At 35.7% G+C, this 23,764-nt stretch overlaps 2 protein-coding genes across 3 annotated transcripts in view; one reads left to right on the forward strand and one right to left on the reverse strand.

Moving 5' to 3' along the window:
* Window positions 1–1,202: 1,202 nt before the first annotated feature.
* LOC139137168 (cdc42 homolog) lies at window positions 1,203–3,479 on the reverse strand. The gene is given in 5 exon segments (XM_070705147.1): window positions 1,203–1,429; window positions 1,432–1,501; window positions 2,056–2,114; window positions 2,394–2,473; window positions 3,436–3,479. Coding segments are annotated over 5 exon segments (480 nt in total).
* Window positions 3,480–3,706: 227 nt separating this feature from the next.
* The window catches only part of LOC139137160 (circularly permutated Ras protein 1-like), a 59,419-nt gene continuing 39,361 nt past the window's right edge, over window positions 3,707–23,764 (forward strand). The window contains exons 1-4 of one of the 2 annotated variants that reach the window (XM_070705136.1): window positions 3,707–3,783; window positions 18,696–18,873; window positions 19,813–19,875; window positions 21,790–21,912. In XM_070705136.1, coding sequence (XP_070561237.1) covers window positions 18,718–18,873; window positions 19,813–19,875; window positions 21,790–21,912 — 342 coding nt within the window. In that variant the 5' untranslated portion in view covers window positions 3,707–3,783; window positions 18,696–18,717. The remainder of the gene's footprint in view (window positions 3,784–18,695; window positions 18,874–19,812; window positions 19,876–21,789; window positions 21,913–23,764) is intronic. The other variant, XM_070705137.1, reaches the window with a different exon arrangement.

Genomic DNA, 23,764 nt, shown 5'->3' on the forward strand with positions numbered 1-23,764 from the left:
GTATAGTTAATTGCACGAATAAGTGTGGTGTTTAGAACTGTAACAGCACACCAACGAGGTGTGATTAATGACTTATACCAACACAAGCAGGCCAATCTTGTCTAAAATTTGAAAATTACTGTCAATAAATTGCCGAGATTTGATTTGAAAACCCACAATAAAATTGGATGACCCATTGTACCAAAAGGTTCACAGAGGCCATTTATGCACCTGGCATGTAAGTTTGGGAGTTTGACCTATCCTAGACAAGTATGTAGGAGAAGGGCTCCAATCAACTGCAAATCTGCATATGAATAAGGGATGTATATATATATATATATATATATATTTATACATATATATATATTATATATATATATATATATATATATATATATATATATATATTTATACATATACGTCTTACTATGTTGTATCGGCTATTGGCCAGGGAGAAGGCGTTCAATCTTAGTATAGATGCATGTTATTGGTCGAAAGCGACTCAGTTGGCGCATATTTTGATGATGTACTTGCCTCGTGGATGGCTCTCCGTGTCTTTTTTGTGTCTTCGACTGGTCAATATGGACGTTGTCAACTTCTCTGATCTGATCATCATGGTGACTTCTTACAGTTCCATGGACGGCCATGTAAAATCAACAAGTGTGGATTTTACACGGGCAAACTGCCTTATTAGAACATCCACCACTACAGAAGAGCATCAAATCCACGACGTGTAGTTCAACTTAGAAAAAAGTACTCTGCGGTGATACCACCAACAGAGCCGTTCTATCGACGATCCTTGCCAATTATAAAAAAGGGATAATAAAGTTCTCCCAGAAAGTAAGTGTGAATACTCTTCGTCTTTACACAAAAGCAAATGTGCAAGGTGGCTGGGATAGAAGGCTATCACACTGGAGGTTCTGGCAAGGTAATTTATTCTTTTAAGATTTTTATACAAAAACGAATTTTTTAAAGTTATAAAATTTATTCCATTGATCAATATGTTTTGTTGTAGGTGAGGCAATATCACAGAATTTGTTTCGATTATTCCATGGGTGTAGTAAAAAGGCTTTACTTATTTTCATGCTATTTGTGACATATTTTTGTGCTTGGGAATTTCAGGTGACTGCGGCAACATATCTCTACAATCTGGGATTCGATGAGCAGCTTATCAAAGAACGGAAAGGTCGTCACAGGTCAGATGATAGTTTACGAGCCTCCACCTAAGTGAGCGCTGAGCATTCAACGTACAGCTCCGCTCCCAGCTCGTTTGCAGCCCGCATACCTTGTGCATGCGTCACCGGCTTGTCCACACCTTTTACGCTTTGTTTGCCATAGTCGTTTCGCCGAAGGTTAGTTTGTAGTCCCACCAACAAGAATGGCGTGTTCGGGTTGTACAGTTTTATTTCGGGGATCCCTTTTCCATAGACGTTCTCCAGCGAGGACGGCTCACGACAGAGAAACACACAAGGAAGATGCCGGTCATCGTATAAAATAAGATTCTGAGGCGATCACATTCCTCCTGGGGAAATCGAGAATGTAGAAAGTGTTAAAACATCATGGGAAGTTATCCACAGTATCACCGCAGCAGGTATTTTCTTGGCTGAAATGAGACCAAAGCGAAAGGGAACCGACATCCGGCTTTCGAAATCTTCAAGTTAAATTATTCGAACTTGACTAATTTTGTAACAGTTTAACAAAAATTGGCATCTTCCGTCTCATTGATGTGAAGAGAGAATTCTTTCCAGTAACGTAATAATGGGGAAATTGGCAATCAAATTGTAGTACAATATTAAATTTGTGATCTTTGGCTTTTCGAAATATTACACAGTGACTCTTGGTCGATTTACTTTCTCCATCAGTGGAATGTTTGAAGGTTTTTCACATTGTCAGCTAAAATGTTTGTCAGTGTCAGCTAAAATTTTCGAGGTGCGCACTATCTTAAACTCTATCAATCTTTTGTTTCGAGGTAAGCCGTCTATTAACTTCATGGTTTCCACTAGTTGCTAGTCGGTCTTAAATTATTCACGTATAAATTGACGTAGAATTTCCTTTTCGCTTTAATTTTTCGCTCACCTGTCCAGCTGTATCGAAAAGTTGAAGAGTACGGTGCTTTCCTGCGGTCGTTATGGATACTGTTTAAAAAACGGTAGCGTGGCGATTGTACAACACCAAACTTGAACATCGCGAGTCAGCAGTCATCCTCGATTGGCCACGCAACTTTTAAAAGTCTGTCTGTCTGTCTGTCTGTCTGTCTGTCTCTCTCTCAAACCACTCGTCACAAATGAAAATAATGCTGAACTTGAAAGCAAATGGTCGCCGAGAACTTTGATATGTAAAAGTTAAAGACTTCATTTTGCTGATAATTCAAGTGGTGACAGTAGAGAACTTAATCTGCAATTTTAAAATCTTACCTGCATAATTATCAAAAACAGTTGGTATGTGGTCAACGGGGAATCTGTTTGTAGCGTAGCTGATAAGCATACACGTCTTAGGGACGAACCATTAGATCTTGGGAGGGGGTGGTCAAAAACAAAAACAAAAAAAATTCAGCAGAAAGTTAGGAAAAAAAATCTTCAAACTAGTTTGCACAATATAAAGTAAGAATACAAATGCGTAAAAAAAATCTGCAAAAGTCTTAAAATCTTGATTTTTTTTTTAGATTTTACCGATAGGAAGCAGCTTTCTGTATTTTTAGTACATCCTCCAGGCACATTTTTAATTCTATTGTATACATTTAGAGTGACTGTATCCCTTATACTGGAAGTTGCGATCATCTTATCTTTTCAGGACTTTTGTATTCTGATCACTTGAAAATTATAAAATTATAGAGCCTGTTTTCTACTTGTGTCCTGCGTACAAACCATGCAGGTACACTAGTTAAAACATTGAAACTATGGTATGGTTGTCAAGATAGAAAGTTATATTTGCCTTTTAAGATCAAGGTGAACAGATGCAGGCCACATCAGGTTCATTTTTTTCACAGCATTTTATTGCAATGATGAATGCAAGAACGGGTGAACAAGATAAATGTATGTCTGTCGCTATGTTTTCGTTTAAAAAAAATGTAATCTTCATTGAAATCAGTGAACTGGAATAAAAGTTATGGAACACTGTCTCAGATTTCTTTTCCTTTGAGTTTTTTATAGGAAAAAAGCTGAAAAAATACTCCCCAAGTGCCACCAAATAACACCAGTTTAATCTCTGTTTTTCAAAAGCTCCAACGGTAGGAGGGGGGACACCACCCTCCTGACCTCTCCCTGCGACCGCTTACGCGGTCACTTGTGGTTCTTCGCACCACGTCTTTGCCCTCTTATAAAAAAATTCCTGGGGAGAACACTGTTTCTCTATACCAAATACTGAATAAATCTTTTTAGAAATTTACAATTGAAAAAAAAAAATGTTCACAATTTCATTGTGACCATCCCCTCCCAAGATCTAATGGTCCGTCCCTTACCAACGGCACCGTCGCCGACAACTAAACGCTTAATAAGATACATGGTATCGAATTGGAACCCCTTCATGGCTTTTTTCGAGGGAGAGAGGTTGTAGGTGTGAGAATATTTACGTGTATACACTCAGCCCACGTACTTGACACAAATATAGATAATACGTCACCGAAAACTCTTAGCCAATCATAAAACGCGACCTGTGGGGTCACGCCAAATCGACCAATCAAGCGCTCGTTCTAAAAATAGCCGGTGAGTCCAATATAAAAAATGCGCAGCGGTGTTTACATACACTGAGTGAAAGCGACATTCGACGTCTGAGAAGCGAATGTAAATATATGTGCTCGCTAATCTGGTAAGTGTTTTTTGAATCTGTTGCTCCCCAAACAATTCTTCTGCATTGCATCATATCTCACGTGGGAACTGGACAAGGGTCAAAATGGAGGGAAAATTTCAGGAACGAGACGGCAAGTTCTTGGAACGCAGGTAGAAAATAAGGCAAAGTGATCCATTGCGAGCGCTGATTGTCAAAGTTTGTCGTTTCCGCAGCTTGTAGTGAAAGTGGGTGGGTGCTTGTAAAACATATTTCCCATGGTAAGGCGAAACAAAAAACCTGTGCTGTCCCGATAACCCGACCTACCCTATTTTTACCTGCAGACCCTAGACTTTTTAGAGCTATGTAGACGCGGAAGTAAAAAAGAAAGAAAAAACCTGCAAAATCACGCAGGCAAGAAATAAAGAGAAAATCACTAGCGCGAAACCCATTCATCATTGCACATACGTTACAAACGGCGGCCAGCGATATGCACAACGTATACTGTATAACGTACGTTTTGCAAATGCGATCTCGACAAGGAAAGATTGTTGTCTGCTGTAAATCGGAAACGGACTTTCGAACAAATTCTTGAGGAAAACGACCAAGGTTTTTCTCAATCTAAAACATACTCCACTCGAGTTCAATTTGCCAGTCTTGCGGCCGGGCCGTGGTTTGAAATCCAGCAGATAAATATCCAAGTTGGTGACCCGAATTACGAGAGCCAAGAAAACTGTTGATACATTTAAACTAATGGCGGGCGACCGGCAGTTTGCACCACCCATGGACGTAACCACGCACCACCGAAGACAGGCAGGTCTGAAACCGGAATGTGTACAATTTGCTGTCAAAGAATTATACTTCAGACAGTTCAGTTTCTATGACATTCAAACAAGCAAACATGTCAACCATTAATCCAATCTGATAATGGAACTGTTAACAGCTACAGGGTTTGAACCCCTGAAAAAAATGCATATTAAAATATAAAAGTATTTTGAAAAAAAGATCCCTACCGACCTACCTATCCTAATTTTGAAATCCATGTTAGCGGAACAGCACAATTTATCTGTTTTGGCCTATCATCGGATGCAATTATTGCCTAGTACCATAGACCACTTCTGTTGGCATGGCGACGACCGCACCGATTAAGTCGCAAGTTAATTAAAATAAATAAATAAATAAATAAATAAATAAATAAATAAATAAATAAATAAGTAAATAAGCAAACACTTTTGTCAGTTTTTCAATACTCTACTGCGTTGTGTACGTTTTATCGAAGCAGATTTGACATGTCAGCGCATTTGCTAACTCGCCTTTCCCATGATATATACTTTTGACGAGTGCCTTCGTAAAAGAAGTTCGAATGAGCGTGAAAAGTTCCGAAGACAGGAATAATCGCGCGCTGGCATACTGCAACGTATAGCTGCAGTACCATACCTCTGGGTTTTGCCTGAGTATTCTGGTCGGAAAACAAAACCAGATTTTCCGCAAAACCGGATTTTTCTGGTTTTGCCGCCCGACCAGAATACCCAGGCGAAACCTCGAGCTACTCAGCTGGAACGGATTTAATGGACATGGTCACATGACGTGCACCATTCTACCCGTTTCTGCATGTTATTTTATTCGCTCGATTAACGAATGAAAAATGGTTGTTTAAAGTTCAAAGTTCATGCCAGTCTTTTCCAACAAACTTGTTTTTATGGCGACTGTCGTATTAGACTCTACATGTTTTCTCCGCTCTTTTACGAGAGCTTATTTTCAAAGGTCGGCGTCAGGATGTGAAAGGTCAACGTACTATTCAGCCAAAAATGCTAAATTTGCGATGAGGCATTTGTTTCTAGCTGACTTTCTGTATTATAAATTAAACTATACACAAAATACGATTTCATGTGTCTCTGTCTTGTAATAGGGAAATGCGCTCTTTCAACATTGTATTTTTCAGAAGCCTTGGGATCCCTAGAATACGAAATGGAATTTTATCAGAAAAAATATAGGGATGGAATAGCTGTTATGGTCATGTTTTGAAGGGTACCGCAAAATCACAATTTTGCAACCCAATTGCATTTTCGTCAAATCTGTCTTCTTGTAAGTCATCTGCTGAGCTTATTTTTTAACATAACCTCACTTGTTTGGTATCATTAGAAAGGCAATTTATTCCTCTTTAAGATGACATATTGCAACAAGCAATATATTCTACAATTTTTGTGAAATATGACCAAAACTTACCCCATACCCCAAAGTTTAACATTGCAAATTACAGTAAATCTCAAATTCTACCAATTTTTTAGCTAGGCATAATAAAAAATACAATGCTTTGTATGAAATTGGTTTTATTTGGTACAAGGATATGTCAGAAATATTAAATAGACTTTTAACAGAAAAAATATTGGGTCTATACAGCTGTAACAGTCATATTTTGAAGGGTACCGCAATATCACAGTGTTGCAGATTTGCATGCATTTTTGTTAAACCTGTCTTCCTATAAGTCATCTGCTGAGCTTTTTTTTTAATATAATCTAATTTGTTAGACACCATTAGAAAGGTAATTTATTTTTCTCTAAGATAACATATTGTAACATGCAATATCTTGTATAGTATTCATGAAATATGACCAAAACTTACCCCATACCCCAAAGTTTACGTTGAAAATTACAAAGCAAATTACAGTGAATCTGAAACTCTACCATTTTTTTTCCAATTTATTAACTTTGTATACAAAGGGCAATGCCTGTATGCAACCTATGAAATCTGTGATTTTGTTAAAAAAGTATGTAACAAATATGAAATTAACTTTAAACAGGAATATAATATGATTTTGTAGCCTTTTGGATCATATTTGGAAGGGTACCCAGGTATCATGGCAAATTTGCCGAAACACATACATTTGCTATATATGGGTTCCCCCTCCAAAAATGATCCAAATGGCTACTAAATAGTATCATCTTCCCGTTAAAAGTTTATTTCGTACTTTTGACATACTTTTGTAACAAACAAATCAGATTTCATACAAGAATTGCCGTTTGTATTATGTGTAGCAAAAATGGTAGAATTTAAGATAAGCTGTAATTTGCCATTTGAACTTTTGGGGTATGGGGTAAAGTTTGACCATATTTCAGGAAAACTATGAAGGCCATTGCATATTACAATATGTCATCTTGAAGACGAATAAATTGCCTTATTATGATACCCCACAAGCCAGGTTATGTTACAAAATAAGCTCGGCAGATGACTTACAAGAAGAATAATTTAACAAAAAAGGTGCCAGTCTGCGGTACTGCAATTTTGCGTTACCCTTCAAAATATGGCTGTTACAACTATACAATCCAAATTTTTTTTTGTTAAAAGTCTATTTCACATTTCTGACATAACCCAGTACCAAATACAACAGATTTAATACCAAAACAGTGCCCTTTTTATCATGTCTAGCTAAAAATTTGCGGAATTTGATCACGTTAGCTATGACAGTACTTTCTATATAAACTATGGGGTATGGGGTAAGTTTTGGTCATATGTCATGAAAATTATACAAGATATTGCATGTTACTATATTTTATTTTAAAGGTGAGTAAATTACCTTTTTAATGATACCTAACATACCATGTTGTATTCAAAAACAAGCTCAGCAGACAACTTACAAGAAGACAGGTTTAACAAAAAATCATGCGAGTCAGCAATATTGTGATTTTGTAGTATACTTCAAAAATGACTGTTACAGCTATAACATCCCAATATTTTTTCTGTTAAAATATTATTTTATATTTCTAACATGTTTCAGTACCAAGTAAAACAGATTTAATACAAAACATTGCTGTTTTTATTATGTGTAGGTAAAAACTCTGTAGAGTTTAACGTTAGCTATGACAGTATCTTTGGATATACACTTTGGGGTATGGGGAAAGTTTTTGTCATATTTCATGAAAACTATACAAGATATTGCATATTACAATATGTCATTTAAAACACTACTTAATTACCTTTCTAATGATACCAATCAAGCCAGGTTATAATCAATAACAAGTTCAGCAGACGACTTATAGGAAGACGGATTTAACAAAAACGCATGCGGGTCAGTAATACTGAGATTTTGCTGTACCCTTAAAAATATGACTGTTACAGCTATATAATCCCAATATTTTTTCTGTTAAAAGTCTACTTCATATTCTCAACATGTCCCCGTACCAAATAAAACAGATTTAATACAAAACATTGCCCAATTTTTTTATGTCAGCGTAAAAAATTGTTAGAATTTGATTTTAGCTATGACTGCAATTGTCAATGTAAACTTTGGGGTATGGGGTAAGTTTTGGTCATATTTCATAAAAACTATACAAGATATTGCATGTTACAATATGTCATTTTAAAGACTAGTAAATTATCTTTTCAATGATACCTAACAACTTACATTATATTCAATGAAAAGCTCAGCAGATGACTTATAAGAAGAGAGTTTCAACAAAAATGCATGCAAGTCAGGAATACGGAGATGATGCCGTACCTTTCAAAATCTGACTGTTACAACTACAGAATTCCAATATTTTTTCTGTTAAAAGTCTATTTCATATATCTGACATATCCCTGTACCAAATAAAACAGATTTAATAGCAAAAATGGCCAGATTTTTTGTGTCTAGCTAAACATTTGTAGAATTTGATTTTAGCTATGACTGCGATTGTCAATGTAAACTTTGGGGTATGGGGTAAGTTTTGGTCATATGTCATGAATACTGTACAAGATGGTGCACGTTACAATATGTCATTTTAAAGACTAGTAAAGTATCTTTTTAATGATACCTAACAAGTTAGATTATATTCAAATACAAGCTCAGCAGATGACTTATAGGAAGACAGCTTTAACAAAAATGCATGCAAATCTGCAACACTGTGATATTGCGGTACCCTCCAAAATATGACTGTTACAGCTTTAGAGTCCCAATATTTTTTCTGTTAAAAGTCTATTTCATATTTCTGACATGTCCCTGTACCAAATAAAACCAATTTCATATGAAGCATTGCATTTTGTATTATGCCTAGCTAAAAAATTGGTAGAATGTGAGATTTACTGTAATTTGCAATGTTAAACTTTGGGGTATAGGGTAAGTTTTGGTCATATTTCACAAAAATTGTAGAATATATTGCTTGTTGCAATATGTCATTTTAAAGAAGAATGAATTGCCTCTCTAATTATATCAAACAAGTGAGGTTATGTTAAAAAATAAGCTCAGCAGATGACTTACAAGAAGACAGATTTGACGAAAATACAATTGGGTTGCAAAATTGTGATTTTGCGGTACCCTTCAAAACATGACCATAACAGCTATTCCATCCCTATATTTTTTCTGTTAAAATTCCATTTTGTATTCTAGGGATCCCAAGGCTTCTGAAAAATACAGGTTTGTTATCCTGTGGGAGGGGTGCACGTAGACCCCCTCTAGCCCACGGCCTACACGTACGTACTTGCTTTTTGGATCTGGCATAGTGATCGCATAAAGAACTCAGTATGACCACGTCCCTGAATAGATTGCGGAATAAAATGAGACTAACGAATTCCAGTGAAGCAAACAGCTGTTTAGGCCGAACAAAAAAAGTGTACTGTTCCGATAACCCGACCTACCCTATTTTTTTACCTGCCGACCCTAAACTTTTTAGAGCTACGTTAACACGGAAGTTAAAAAAAGGAAAGGAAAAAACCGTAAAATCACGCGTTCGTTACTTGGCATTTGAGATTTTGCTTGAACGAGGATGTCCATTATGTTTTTTCCCCTTTGCTATGTATGATACATTTTTCTGGAAAAGTTGTGGCCAGTGTTTGAACGCCCTGAACCCCGAAAAATGCATATTTAAAAATATAAATATTTTGGAAAAAAAATTTCTGCCGATCTACCTTCTCTATTTTTGAAAACCATGTTATCGGAACAGCACAATCTATTTATTTTTTGGCCTTATGCAACCAACTTCCTTGTCTGCGGACGACGCCCGGGACGGCGCTGTTGAAAATGTGAAAGTTCCCACCAAATTTCCAATTAGGCTACCGTACAGTCTCTTCCAATTCAAAAGTAAGCAAGTGTACCTCATAGATGTCACACAAATGAACTTTCAGCAATGCCACAAGGCTTGATAGCACACTGTGACAACCGTTGGCACCAGACCATCTAAAAAGCAGTGAATCGCCGTGAAAAAGCGCGACAGTCGAAGTTGCTTACGCACACACAATACTGCCTCCGCTGAAATGAGGTCGATGCTGAAATTATTTTCGTATTCGTTTTCGTATTCGTTTTCGTATTCGTATGGGAGTCGCTGACAGTATTTTTTTATTTTTAGTCCAAATTTCGAACCTTTATATAAAAGTTCTGTCTTTGTAGAACATTATGGTCTTTTATGATAATATATCAGTACAGTATATGAGAATGTAAGTTGAAAAAAGATCTAATCTTTTTAGGCCCTAGATCGAAAAATATCGTTGCTATCATTAGAGGAGATATTTTAAAAACAAACGGCCAGTTTTCTTTGGAGGAGAGATTTTTTAAACAAACATCATTTTCGTATTCGTATTCGCATTCGTTTTCGTATTAACTTCTATCACAACAAACAACTTCAACATTCTGTTGACATCGTTAGTATCGATAATGGAAATTTAGCTGACCCTCCCAATTTGTCGAGCTGTAAAGGTAATTTTCTTGTTTTAAACTGATATCTCTAAAGTGATCGTCATAAAGACAGTGAATGCAGGGCTCAAAGATAACATTTTCAGTTGGTCACATGCCCCAAAGTCGAAACCTTAGTGGGAAGCCTTAAAAAAATTAGGGGCATTTTGTATTTTCACGAAAACCGTAAAAATAAATATGACATGCTATATTTTGACTGCTGTCGCAAAGAAAATATCATTTCATGTGATGTGGGAAAGCGTCATAAAAAAACACGACGAATAAAATGGTATCATATATTCGGATCGGTAGGCCTACATTTGTTTACATAATAAAGATTGAATGAATGTATGAGCTTTTGGCTTTATCAAGTGTACTTCCCATCTCTTTTTCTTTCCTTGTGTCAACTGTCATTTCTAGTACACGTCGATCAACTGACGTATGGAGAAATGTGTTGGAAAAAGTTCAGTCGCAAAATGCGACTATCGCAATATCTCTAAAGTGATCGTCATAATGACAGTGAATGCAGGGCTCAAAGTAAGCTGACTGATGACCTGTTGAGGTTAAACTGCAAACAGCAGACCAGCTGAGATTCTCGGATGTTGTAATGAACGGGGGCCAATCGTCTGAGAAACTGCATTTTCGGACTTTGCACAACATTTTAAGAGCAAAAGCTTCACAAGGCAACAATTAAGAAGGGCCTAATAAGGCAGATCTGATGGCTAGCTTATCAACCATCAATAATGCAGTGGAGATACAGCGATTTAAATGGTAGGAGCAAGTAAAATAGAAGGTTTTCAGAGCCGTGTAGAGCGGATTGGCTGTGTAAGCTGTCCACCTTCCCCTTTTATATACTCCTAGTATATTGGACACCGCGGCCGGTCACCCATGTCATACATAACTCATACTCATACAGCGATTTTATCGAGTGCTGCTCTGCAGAAAGGAGGCTCAATCCTGAAGAAATACTAACTCGCTTATGTGATAACAATATTTCATAATTACGATTTATTATTTTTAATAATTATGAAAAAATATCATATTTTAGACTATTGATTTCCAGTTGGCCTGTGGTATTACGTCTGGCCATATGTGAATGGGGCAGTGTTGAAGTAATAAGGCCTCGGCGACTATGAGCAAAAACAGTATTTTGCGTTCACACAGTCTAAACATGCTGATAACTGTCTAAAAATTGTACGGGGTAAATTACCTCATTAAGGACACCGGCAATTCCATTTTTTAGGGTGAATGACATCCGAATTCGACAAAATTAACAAAGATTCAATGGTCACTCTCTGTATGGCTAGGGCGCCCTTCGTTTGAAATAATTTAGCATTTAAATATTCAAATAAGGGTGGCGAGAGTAAGACTGAACGGTGGGAAGCATACACACGTATGACTGAAAAGAATTGCTGCCTCAGCAATAACCGTTGAACGTCGCTTTCCTCGGAGCATTACCACCTATCATATGGAAGCTGATATTATACAGTAATTCTGGTTGCTCTTTAGTATTTACAGAGGTGCTCGCAATCAAATTGTAGAGAGAACAAACTAAAACATTACTTAGCTGAGTATCCGAGAGAACGAAGTATAATAATTAATATAATATTATAATAATAATAAGTATTATAGAAATAATAACGCGAATAATAACGCGAATAATAATAGGTTCAATTTCCGTGAAAATTTCAGCATAAGGGTATTTTGGGTCGAAAAGACCAAATATGATATCGATTTCACTGCCCCATGTTTCCATGGTAACGATTTTAGGGGTTGAAATTTTCAGTTTTTCTAATATCCAATGAAAAGTTACTTTGATTGATATGAAAATTATCTAGCGGGGGGAATTCGGGTCAGAGAACACAAAAACCAGACTTGTTTTAAGGTTTTGAGTTGCCATGGTAACTATTCTGGGATTTAAATGTTACTTTTTCCCTAATTCCTATTAAAGAACTATTGATTGATGTAAAAATTGATAATAACGGTTTTTGTGGTTAGCGCACAAAAAAAATCACACTCATTTTAATGTGAGATGTTTCCATGGCAACCGTTCAGGATTAAAAATTACCAGTTTTTCAAAGATTCCATCTAAAATCCAGGAATCAACAGAATGTGTTATATCAAAGGGATATTTTGGGTGAGAAAGACCAAATATCCAGTGTAAAAATCCAGTAATCAACAAAAATATTATACAAAAGGGTTATTTCGGGTTAGAATGACAAAATATGATATCCATTTTTACTGCCCTGTGTTTCCATAGTAACCTATTTGCGCTTTAAAATGAATTTTTTTTTTCCTAAGTCCATTATAAAAAATCCCAGTTACTATGCAAATGTTCTCCTAAGTGTATTTATAACAGCATGAACTCCATGTTCATTTCTGTTTTATGTTGCCATAGTAACCATTTCGGTAACCACAGTTTTTTTATTTAAAACCATAGACCCTCGAGAGGGTCTATGTTAAAACATAATTCACCGTTTTTTATTTATTTTATTGATTTCTAAGTAACAACTTTAACATTTGTTCTCTAATAATAATAATAATAATAATTGTAATTTCTTTGCCTTCATTCTAGAAAGAAAAATAAAGATAATGTATATTGGGGCCATTTTGGTCAAAATTCTGTTTTCCGTTAATTTTAGTGTGTTAGAATTAATTTTACATGGACAAGAAATAATTTTTCAAGCATTTTTAATTGTGTTTTCATGCAGTCATCCCAAATAAGTGTTATGTAGTATATTACTAACTTATTATGCATTTATCGAATTAAGTTTATGCCTTCAAATTAATTTTATGTGCTGAAATTAATTCTACTAGTATCCGAACCCAATCTTCCTATCACCCAATGTACCAGTATATTTATAACAAGCAGTAACAGTAGCGCACATTTTTTTTGTTTTATTTAAAACATTATTCACTGGTACTTATTTATTTTATGGATTTATAATTAACGACGTCTAATAATGTTCATTTTATAATAATTTATTTTGATTTCTTTGCCTCATTCCAGGAAGAATAATGAAGACAAATTATTTCTGATTGTTTAACTAAAGTAAAATTATGGCCATGTAGTGGTGCATTATTTTTGTGTGACCTGGCATGACCCCATAAACTCTATGATTCTGATGATTAGCTAGATCTCCCCTTTCCATGGTAGCAATGGCTAAATTTGAACATGGTCCCTGTATACCGGTAAACATTGTTTTAAAACCCAGCAGGCCAAGACAATGGGAAATATTACAAGTTAAATGTTTCATGTTTAATATTGCCAAGGGCTCGAAATTAACTTTTCCCCCTGGTAGTCCACTTGGGCAACCATATTCTGAAGTTGGTAGTCCGGTGACACTGGCTGGTAGTCCATGCATATTTTAGATCAGGGGTATCTAAGAAAGGGCTATTTTACAAGGTTCTGCCCATGAAGTGAATTTTCTAGTCTTTCGATGTGTATACATGCACACCTTTAATGCCCAAGGAAACAGGTGTAATGGACGACAGTGGGACTCAAAAGTTTTGTGACCTGTAAACAACCCGTTTCACTCTCACAGTTGTTTGCAAATTTTAAAAGTCGCCATGACAACATGACAACAATATGGCCTTTAGCAGGGCTAAAAATAGACCATGGCCCTTCTGTTGGGAGGAGGCATAATTTCCGTGTCATTGTGATTGATACATTATTATTAAAATGCAACGAGAATGCGTTTTTATTGGCCATCGTTTCCTGTGCCTGTTATTCAAGTACGTCAGTTTAGATATGGAAACTTTGTTGCAAAGTTCCACCGCGGTCGTCCCAAAGTGACGGACGCATCTTTCAACCTTTCAGCTTGGTGAAAAACGCATTTATTGATTCGCCAAAGGCCTGTGGACTCGCTTATTTTTGCACAAGTGGTACATGGACGTAGGAAAAAGTTGTTGAATACTCACTGTTTCAGTGAATCTGCCATGATGAGAGTTCTCAAATCAAAAATGTTGCCGAGCTCGAATACAAATGTCTTCTAATTAAATTACGTCATTGTTATACAAGAGTTAGCATTCAAAAGTCTGTCACCCTGATTTTTTCAAAGTTTGGAGAAGGCCGGCATTTCCATCTGAATAATTGAACGACGTGAAACGCAAAATTCCATCGCATATTATCTGGCAATATGTACAGTAGAAATACTGTATACCGTCGCTCCAGGTACGTATAAGCTTATACTCCACAAAATGGCCACAGGCGGCGTGAACTTTCTGAAAGGATTTCCTAAACCTCCTACTTGTTACCTTAGGGACTCACTTGGGATGTCCTGAAAAGTATTTTCTGCAGTAATTCCAGTTTCTGTCAACATGCAAAGCTCAACGACAAAATTTATAGCACGAGACGTAGTGTATAGACTACACATTCACGCGCAGGTAAATTCAATTGCGCATGCTCATATTGGCAGACTACACTGGCAAACGAGTGCGCATGCGTGAAGGTATATTTGCAGCAAATACACTGGCATAGACTCTCCACAGTCGCTATGCCTTGTTTTGTGCGCGCCAACGACTGCCACGATGGGCCTGCATTCGAACCTCTTTTTCAGAATTCCCACAGCTTCAATGAACTATTAGATTTCTATATAATACTTATAGCCCCTAAACTTGTAATAATAATAATAATAATAATAATAATAATAATAATAATAATTATTGTTATTATTATTATTATTATTATTATTATTATTATTATTATTATTACATATGTACCACAGATTACCAATCTGTTGGCAGCGAAATAAAGTTGGTTTTTTCACAGACAGAGATAATGTAGTCCCTGTATATTTTTTGCATTTTCTGAAAACTGTGACACTTTCCTCATTATTTTAGCATTTGATTGAGCTAATTATCACTGCTTTTAAATATTTTACTAATTGTTTGCTTTAAGCAAAATATTTTACGTGTTTTGCCAACTGCAAAGCATTTTGAAAACAGGTCATGTGTCATTAAATAATGTTTACATAGAAAACCATGGTTAAGAAATCATTTCACGGTAAATTATGCAAATTAGTTATCATCCCGTACTACTTTCTATTTCCTTAAAAGTTCATAGGCACTTTACATGACACTAAAAATCGCAGTACAATGCCCGCAAAAAAATAGTCAAAACCACGTAGACAAAATTTCAAAAGCTAAACTCTGATATTAAGCCACTTTCAAAAGATAGCTCTTCAGTTTTGTCTTAAAAGTCACCAGTGTATCACATTGTCTAATATCTAGAGGGAGCTGATTCCATAAACAAGGTGCAGCCTTTGCAAAGGCACATGTACCATAAGACAACTTAGAGGGTAAAGTTCAAGAAGAAATTTTGATTTTGAGCGGGGATTTTGTGTTGGTTTGAACAGATGAAGCAACTGTCAGAGATATGGCGGTGCCTGATCATTTATCGCGTTATATGTAATAAGTAGTAACTTGTATTTAATCCGCTCAGATATTGGAAGCCAATGGAGATTCTGTAAAAATCCTGTGATATGATCGTATTTTCTGGTTTTAGAGATCAAGCGAGATGCAGTATTTTGTACTTGTTGATTTTTTCGGACACTATTAATTGGAATGCCATAGGCTACAGTAAACTGTTCCCATAGTCAAGCCTCGATGTTACAAATGCATGGACCAATAACTTGACTGTATTCTCAGTGAGATATTTTCTTATTTTGCTAATGTTTCTTATGTGAAAATACGCTGATTTGCAGACTTGTGTCACATGATTCTCCATGTCCATTCGCATATCAAGTGTAGTGCCAAGGTTCCTGGCTGTTGTTGCTGGTGTGATGACATTTCCATTCATCTGCAGCTGCACGGATGGCACGGTCAAGGCAGACAAGTTTTGACGAGACCCAAACAATAGCGGTTCGGTCTTATTATATCCGCATTGAGTTTCAAGAGATTATCTGTCATCCAACTATATACATGTTTCCATGTGTGAACAACTGTAACCAATGTTTGCTATTTCAAATAAACTCAGGTACAATTAGGTACATTACATTAGGTAGCCGACCAGAACCCTGGCCCAATCCTATAACAAAAGGCAATATCCTTGAGCGAAGTGATAAGGCTTAAAATATTAAGTTCGTCATCCCCATCGTCCCATGCAAGTTCCTATGTGGCTCAGCTGCATGTGTTCTGACATATTTCTACGGATCCCGTACAGAACTTTCACCGCATGACTGGAGATCCTTTCACCTGCCTTCTCTAATGCCCTCTCGATTCCAAAAGCGAGGAGGGTCCTCTATTTTGACCTGTTTCCAATTAATTAAGCTTCAAAATGACAACAGACGGAAGAAAACCCGTGCAGTTTGACTGACATATAAAATGAGTGGTGTCGATGAAACACAAGAGGCCTTGGGCCCTCCCTCTATGGCATTGTTTGTGACGAGACTCGAGAAAACCTTCGGCCTCATCTTTCGCGTTGATTTCATGACTACTCAAGATCGTAATAGGCGTTTTGTTTCAGATTTTGAGCAGAAATCAAAATGTAATGAAAAAATGACCTATGAAATGACAAAAACATGATAATCCAGAATATTCAGGTAAAGAATTAGCCCCCACTTCAACCTGCACGACATGCATATGGCTTGGAATCCACATGCACCAACGTAAACGTGACATGCACAGGGCATGGTGTACCGGGTATATTTCGAACCCTGATTAGCTCACGTGTACTTATGTCGAAGCGATGTCTGTCTCTGTGTGTGTGTGTTTACCTGTCTGTCTCTCTGTGGGCTCGATATCTCAAAACGGCCCATCAGATCAAAATCAAATATGTACATATATTCAGCTTGGAAACAGCAAGAACCGTTTTTGGGGGATTTGGCTTGCTTACTTTTTGCTCATTTGCATAACTAATGGTTTTAGAAAAACAGACATACATTGAGAACGACTGCACACAATTTGATGAGATTTATTACAAATGATGATCACAACAAGATATATCAGCCATAAAAGGTATTAAGGGATGACATGAAAGATAATTGCTAAAGTGCATATTTAATGAACTTTCCTTATTAGGGATATATATCTGAATAGGCCGGATCAAAATTGACGAAACTTGGCATGTTTATGGAAGATACTATGATTTAACATTATTGAAGGTCATTAAGCATTTTTACTTCAGCCAATTCCTAATTTGCATATTTAATGAACTTTCCTAATTAGGGATATATATCTGAACTGACTGGAATAAAGTTGACGGAACTTGCTACATATATTGAAGGTACTATGATACAACATTCTTTAAGTTCATTAAGCATTTTTACATCAGCCAATTCCTAATTTGCATGTGTAATTAACTTTCCCATTAGGGATATATATCTTAATTGACTCGACCAAAGTTGATGAAACTTGCTACGTACATTAAAGATACTATGATACAACATTATTGAAAGTCATTAAACATTTTCACTTCAGCTAACTCCTAATTGCATATTTAATAAACTTTCCTAATTAGGAATATATACCGGGATTTACTAGACCAAAGTTGGCAAAACATGCTATGTACGTTGATGATACCAGGTTAAAACAATATTGAAAGTCATTTCGCATTTTCATGTCAGCTAATTTATCATTTTTTATATCTAATGAGCTTTCACAGTTTGGCATATACAGCTTGAAGGACTCGTCAAAAGGCAGTTACACTTGCTATATAAAGTGGTGATACAATCACAGCAGTTAGAGAAATTTACTATTTTCATTTCAGCTAATTCCATATTTGTATACCTAATGATCTTTAGATTTAATTTATGGTGATTATTGTTAATGTTGTTGATCATGACACGTGTAATGAAGTTGCAAACATGTGGCAAAAGTTTAAATTTACACACAACTGCAATATATCATGAAACACGTGAACATTTTCAGTTCATATCTGGATTTATGACTAGAGGCAGCGTATTCAAGTGACAAGGCAGACAATGGACCACTCTTCATTTTGTTGTAAGAGTTGTTGTTATTGTGTTTGAGAATCTGCGGCTATCTGGAATGAAGTGCACAACGTTCAAAAACAAAATATATTTTAGGTCAAAAGTCCTGTTACAGTGTGGTACATTTGTAAGAAAACAACACAACACACAACAAAATCCATTTATACAGCTACTGTTTATTGGATAAAAAAAATACATTGATATTCTACAGAATATGTGGTATCCTTAGTCCTTGAATGTTGGCATGCAGTGTCTTCATCGCAGAGCTGTACAAGTCTTTGTGTTTTATATAAAGCTATCCTATAAAAGCCCTGGTGGGATCCAGTGACTCATTGGAATGTGGCTTGACCTGAATGAACTTGACCTTGTCTGCTCCATTACAGAAGACTTATTGGCAAGTATACCATGAACTTTGGGAGTGAGTGTATCTACCTCCTTCCGGATGGGGAAGAGGAGTTGGAGACTATTCCCGACGACGAATACAGGTCACCTATCCAGTACCGGAACATCTCAACTCGAAGGACAACATCGGCCAGTGAAATTGATGCTGATAATGAAGAGGTATTTCGTAGAAATATTACAGAATCCAAGATATGTGGTGTATACTTAAAGGGATTTATGAAATTTAAAGCAAATGTGGTCTACTGTAAAAGCATCAATTATTCACAATTTTCGTTGAAACATCAAATCTGCCAAATTAAATCCCAGTGAAAATGTTAAATAACAATACAGTGGAATTTGACTGAGTGCCCGGTTTGCCTTGCAGAGCTCGGCAAGTCTAAATGTTGCTTATCAAAAGAAAATAAACATTCGCAGCAAATTGAGTCTTTGGTGTTACCGACTGTATGCTGAAGAGACTATTGTCGTGATTGCTGACATCGAGAGCAGAAGAAAAGTTTTCTTTTGAAAAGAATTTACTTTCATAAAGTTCCCAAATAAAAATAAACACCTATAAGAAATCTTTGATGATGTGTATGTAGTCAGCAACGTTAAGCTTGTTGTGAGTGACACGCTGAAATGATTGTCGTGATTGCAGACCAGACAGTGTGTGGGAAACGTTCGCTGCCCGCTGTAATCTAACACCAAAGACTCAATTTATTGCAAATGTTTACTTTTCTAATGATAAGCAACATGTAGACTTGCCGAGCTCTGCAAGGCAAACCGTACACTCTGTCAAATTCCACTGTAGAATGTACCATTTTACTGGCCAAAAAGTGAACTTAAAATCCTGGTGAAATTTCTCAAAAATCAAAACAGTGAAATTAAATCCCTGAGAAAATTAAGGATTTTACAGTATATTCAAATTTGGTATCGACAAATTTAATTTACTGTTGAGTTTTGTACAACTTCTGCGCTGATGAAAGATCTACAGATGGTTTTAGAATTTTTCAATTTGCAAGTGAAGATTTAGGTAATGTACAAAATAGTTATGAAAGTATATTCCCTTTGTTGTTGAAATGCTAAATATTTACTTTTCATGGTATTTCCTCTGTATTCCAGGTGTACCTGTTGGATATCTTGGACACTGCTGGCCAGGAGGAATTCTCTGCTCTCAGGGAACAGGTAGGCTGTAAACTCTTTCATCACCATGATTTGGCCCAAAACCGCTGTTACCATCGGTGAATGTGGATCTGTTCACTGGGCATTAGGGATGAGCAGGTTGTAACCCTTTAATGACCACACTTTGGTATGGCCCTATTATTTTTTATGGAAAAGCTGAATCTTTGAATTGGGAAATGGGAATGAAAGAGTTATAGAGACATAGGAAGCAAGAGAGAAAGTGGAAAGGGATATTCAGCTCTGATATATTTGAACAACCAAACTGCTGTTGCCGTGCTAGTTCATTCACATTTGGCCCTCAAAATATCTTGCCTTATCCCACTTTGCATTTTCTTATGGAAGGTTCCACACATACCAAATACGAAAGTAATTGTCTGTAATATAATATCATATAGGGCTCAGCCCTTTGTGTCGTGCCAGGGGTTAAGATTAGAAATTTTATTTGTATTGATTCATGATAAGTAATAGTGAAGGATGAAATAGAATCATTTGTTAAGTTTGATATAAATTGCAGTTTTTCCCATGATAACTACCTATTGTGTTTAATAAGGGACGTATTGTGTCATCATTATCGTTGCTATGGTAACTGCACTGCCCAACTTCCAATAGCAAGCTGAAACACAGGGTTCCGTCTAAACACGAGCAATTTTTGCATCTAGTTATTGACACAGAGGGCACTTTTTTTAAAACTCAATCCCAGCATTCTTTGCACATGTCCTCGTTCATATGCACGACAGTTTTCTCTCGTGTTTTATTTTTTAGGTGTGATAGGACGCTTTGTATCATTAGCAATGTGAAAAATGATAATTACTGGCTAATAAAAGAGACATATTTTATTAATGAAATGCTATAAAATTAGTCATTACACGTTTCGTGTTTGTTTATTTACGAGTACTCAAAAAAACAAGGTGGCGCCCATGGATGAAGCCGGGTACACTTCCGGTTACTCGCATAGTATATTATAAACCTACGCATGCATAGTCAGTAAGCCGCTGGTGCGACTATAAGGCGCTTTAAATAAAATCTGTGTTTGCCGTCCGCGTGCTGAAAGGTTTTCAGAGAAAATTACGAATACAAACACAATATTAACATTATTACAAATAAAAATATTATTTCCAACATAAACCAAAGAAAAACTGAGCTCCTATACATACCGTTGTGTATTTTGTCTGAATTTTTTTCCCCTGGCTGGCTGGTAGGTTTTTCAAAAATCCAAGGATGGCGAACAAAGAATTTTTTTTAATGGCCTAATAATTTTTAAGTACCTAGAAAATGGGTAACAGATATTAAACAGAGAAAAGAGCTTTATGAGAGCATTGGGTTTTGTTAAGTACCATCTTTATTTTGGAATGGGCCTGGAGTTAGTTGGTGATATACTGAACGGTTTCCATACTTACCCAGTCCTGTGAAGCCCTTCAACTTTTGCGACGTAAAAGTATATATATATATATATATATATATATATATATATATATTATATATATATATATATATATATATATATATATATATATATATATAAATATATATATATATATATTATAAATAAAATATATATATATACATATTTTATATATATATATATATATATATATAGTTATTTGTGTATATATATGTATATACATTTGTATATATTTTATTTAAAATGTATATATATATATATATATATATATATATATATATATATATATATATTTGTATACATATTTTTTCACTTTAGGTATATATAATTACATATGTATCTATATTATGTTTATTTGTATACAGAATTTTCATATAACATATATAAAATATATTCATATATATATGTGTGTGTAAACTGAAATGCATTTTTTATTTGCATTGTGAATGTTTGCTTTGATAAGAACATAAATATCTCATATTGTAAAATCATGAAAATGATTGCTTGCTTTGCAATATGTTAGAACAGCAGAATCCTTTCTGATTGTGTATTCTATCACATCTCACCAGTCATTGGATGAAGCCTCTGCAATATACACCTGGATTTTGCGAGTCAATAATGTGGAGAGAGCATCAGCAGTGAGTATATGCAGTTGGATTGCACAGCATGTTTATGCTTCTCAAAACAAACATTTTTTCATTCATTTTTAGCTCACGTGTTCACACACGTGAGCTAATGTCATAGCGATGTCTCTGTGTGTGTGTGTGTGTGTGTGAGAGAGTGTGTGTGTGAGTGTGCGTGTGTGTGTCTGTCTGTCTGTCTGTTTACACGTCCCTCAAAAACGCCTGAACAGATTCAAGTCAGATTTTGTAGACAGGTACCATATGCTAATTGCAAGAGCTGAATAAATTTTGGTTATTGTGGCTTGCATATTAATGAAGTTATGACATATCATTTTTTTCATATAATGGTTTCCCTATGGAGACAGTAATGACAGTGTCGACATATATCAAGAAATATTGCACAAAATTTCATGAAACTTTTTACGGACGAGAATCTCAGAATATTATGATGATACTGTGAGTGTCATGTCAATTATCTGCTCATTTGCATATATATGAACTTCTGTAATTAGTGACATAATTCTGAAAGTCTATCACCAAATTTGATGATACATGCAACAAATATTGATCTGATATATATCTAATTGTACGGAGAAGCATTGGGCAGAGTCAAGTTAATAAATAGCTCATTTGCATATTTTATGAAAATTTGTAATTGGTCATATAACTCTGAAATAAATGCACCCAATTTGATGAAATCTGCTGCAGATACTGATCGGACAGATATCCGACTGTGTTGTAAAGCATTTAGTAGTGTGAAGTTAATTAAGGGTTCATCTACATATTTAATGAACTTTGTAATTAGGTATATAACTCTGAAATTAGGCCACCAAATATGGTGAAACCTGCTACAAATATTGATCTGATTAATATCTAATTGTGCTGTGAAACATTGACCAGTGTCAAGTCAATTAATGGTTCATTTGCATATTTAATGAACTAAGTGATACTACTCTAAAATTAGAGCATTAAATTTGATGAAATGTTCTACATATTTTGATCTGATAGATATCTAATTGTCCCATGAAGCATCGAGCAGACGTGTCAAGTTAATAAACAGATCATTTGCATATGAAATAAAGTTTTGTAATTTGTGATTTAACTCTGAGAGTACTGTACATTTTGAAAACAGGTCATGTGTCATTAAATAATGTTTACATAGAAAACCATGGTTAAGAAATCATTTCACGGTAAATTATGCAAATTAGTTATCATCCCGTACTACTTTCTATTTCCTTAAAAGTTCATAGGCACTTTACATGACACTAAAAATCGCAGTACAATGCCCGCAAAAAAATAGTCAAAACCACGTAGACAAAATTTCAAAAGCTAAACTCTGATATTGTAAGCCACTTTCAAAAGATAGCTCTTCAGTTTTGTCTTAAAAGTGACCAGTGTATCACATTGTCTAATATCTAGAGGGAGCTGATTCCATAAACAAGGGTGCAGCCTTTGCAAAGGCACATGTACCATAAGACAACTTAGAGGGTAAAGTTCAAGAAGAAATTTTGATTTTGAGCGGGGATTTTGTGTTGGTTTGAACAGATGAAGCAACTGTCAGAGATATGGCGGTGCCTGATCATTTATCGCGTTATATGTAATAAGTAGTAACTTGTATTTAATCCGCTCAGATATTGGAAGCCAATGGAGATTCTGTAAAAATCCTGTGATATGATCGTATTTTCTGGTTTTAGAGATCAAGCGAGATGCAGTATTTTGTACTTGTTGATTTTTTCGGACACTATTAATTGGAATGCCATAGGCTACAGTAAACTGTTCCCATAGTCAAGCCTCGATGTTACAAATGCATGGACCAATAACTTGACTGTATTCTCAGTGAGATATTTTCTTATTTTGCTAATGTTTC

Source organism: Ptychodera flava, chromosome 7, assembly GCF_041260155.1.
Source record: "Ptychodera flava strain L36383 chromosome 7, AS_Pfla_20210202, whole genome shotgun sequence".
NCBI classification, from domain to species: domain Eukaryota; kingdom Metazoa; phylum Hemichordata; class Enteropneusta; family Ptychoderidae; genus Ptychodera; species Ptychodera flava.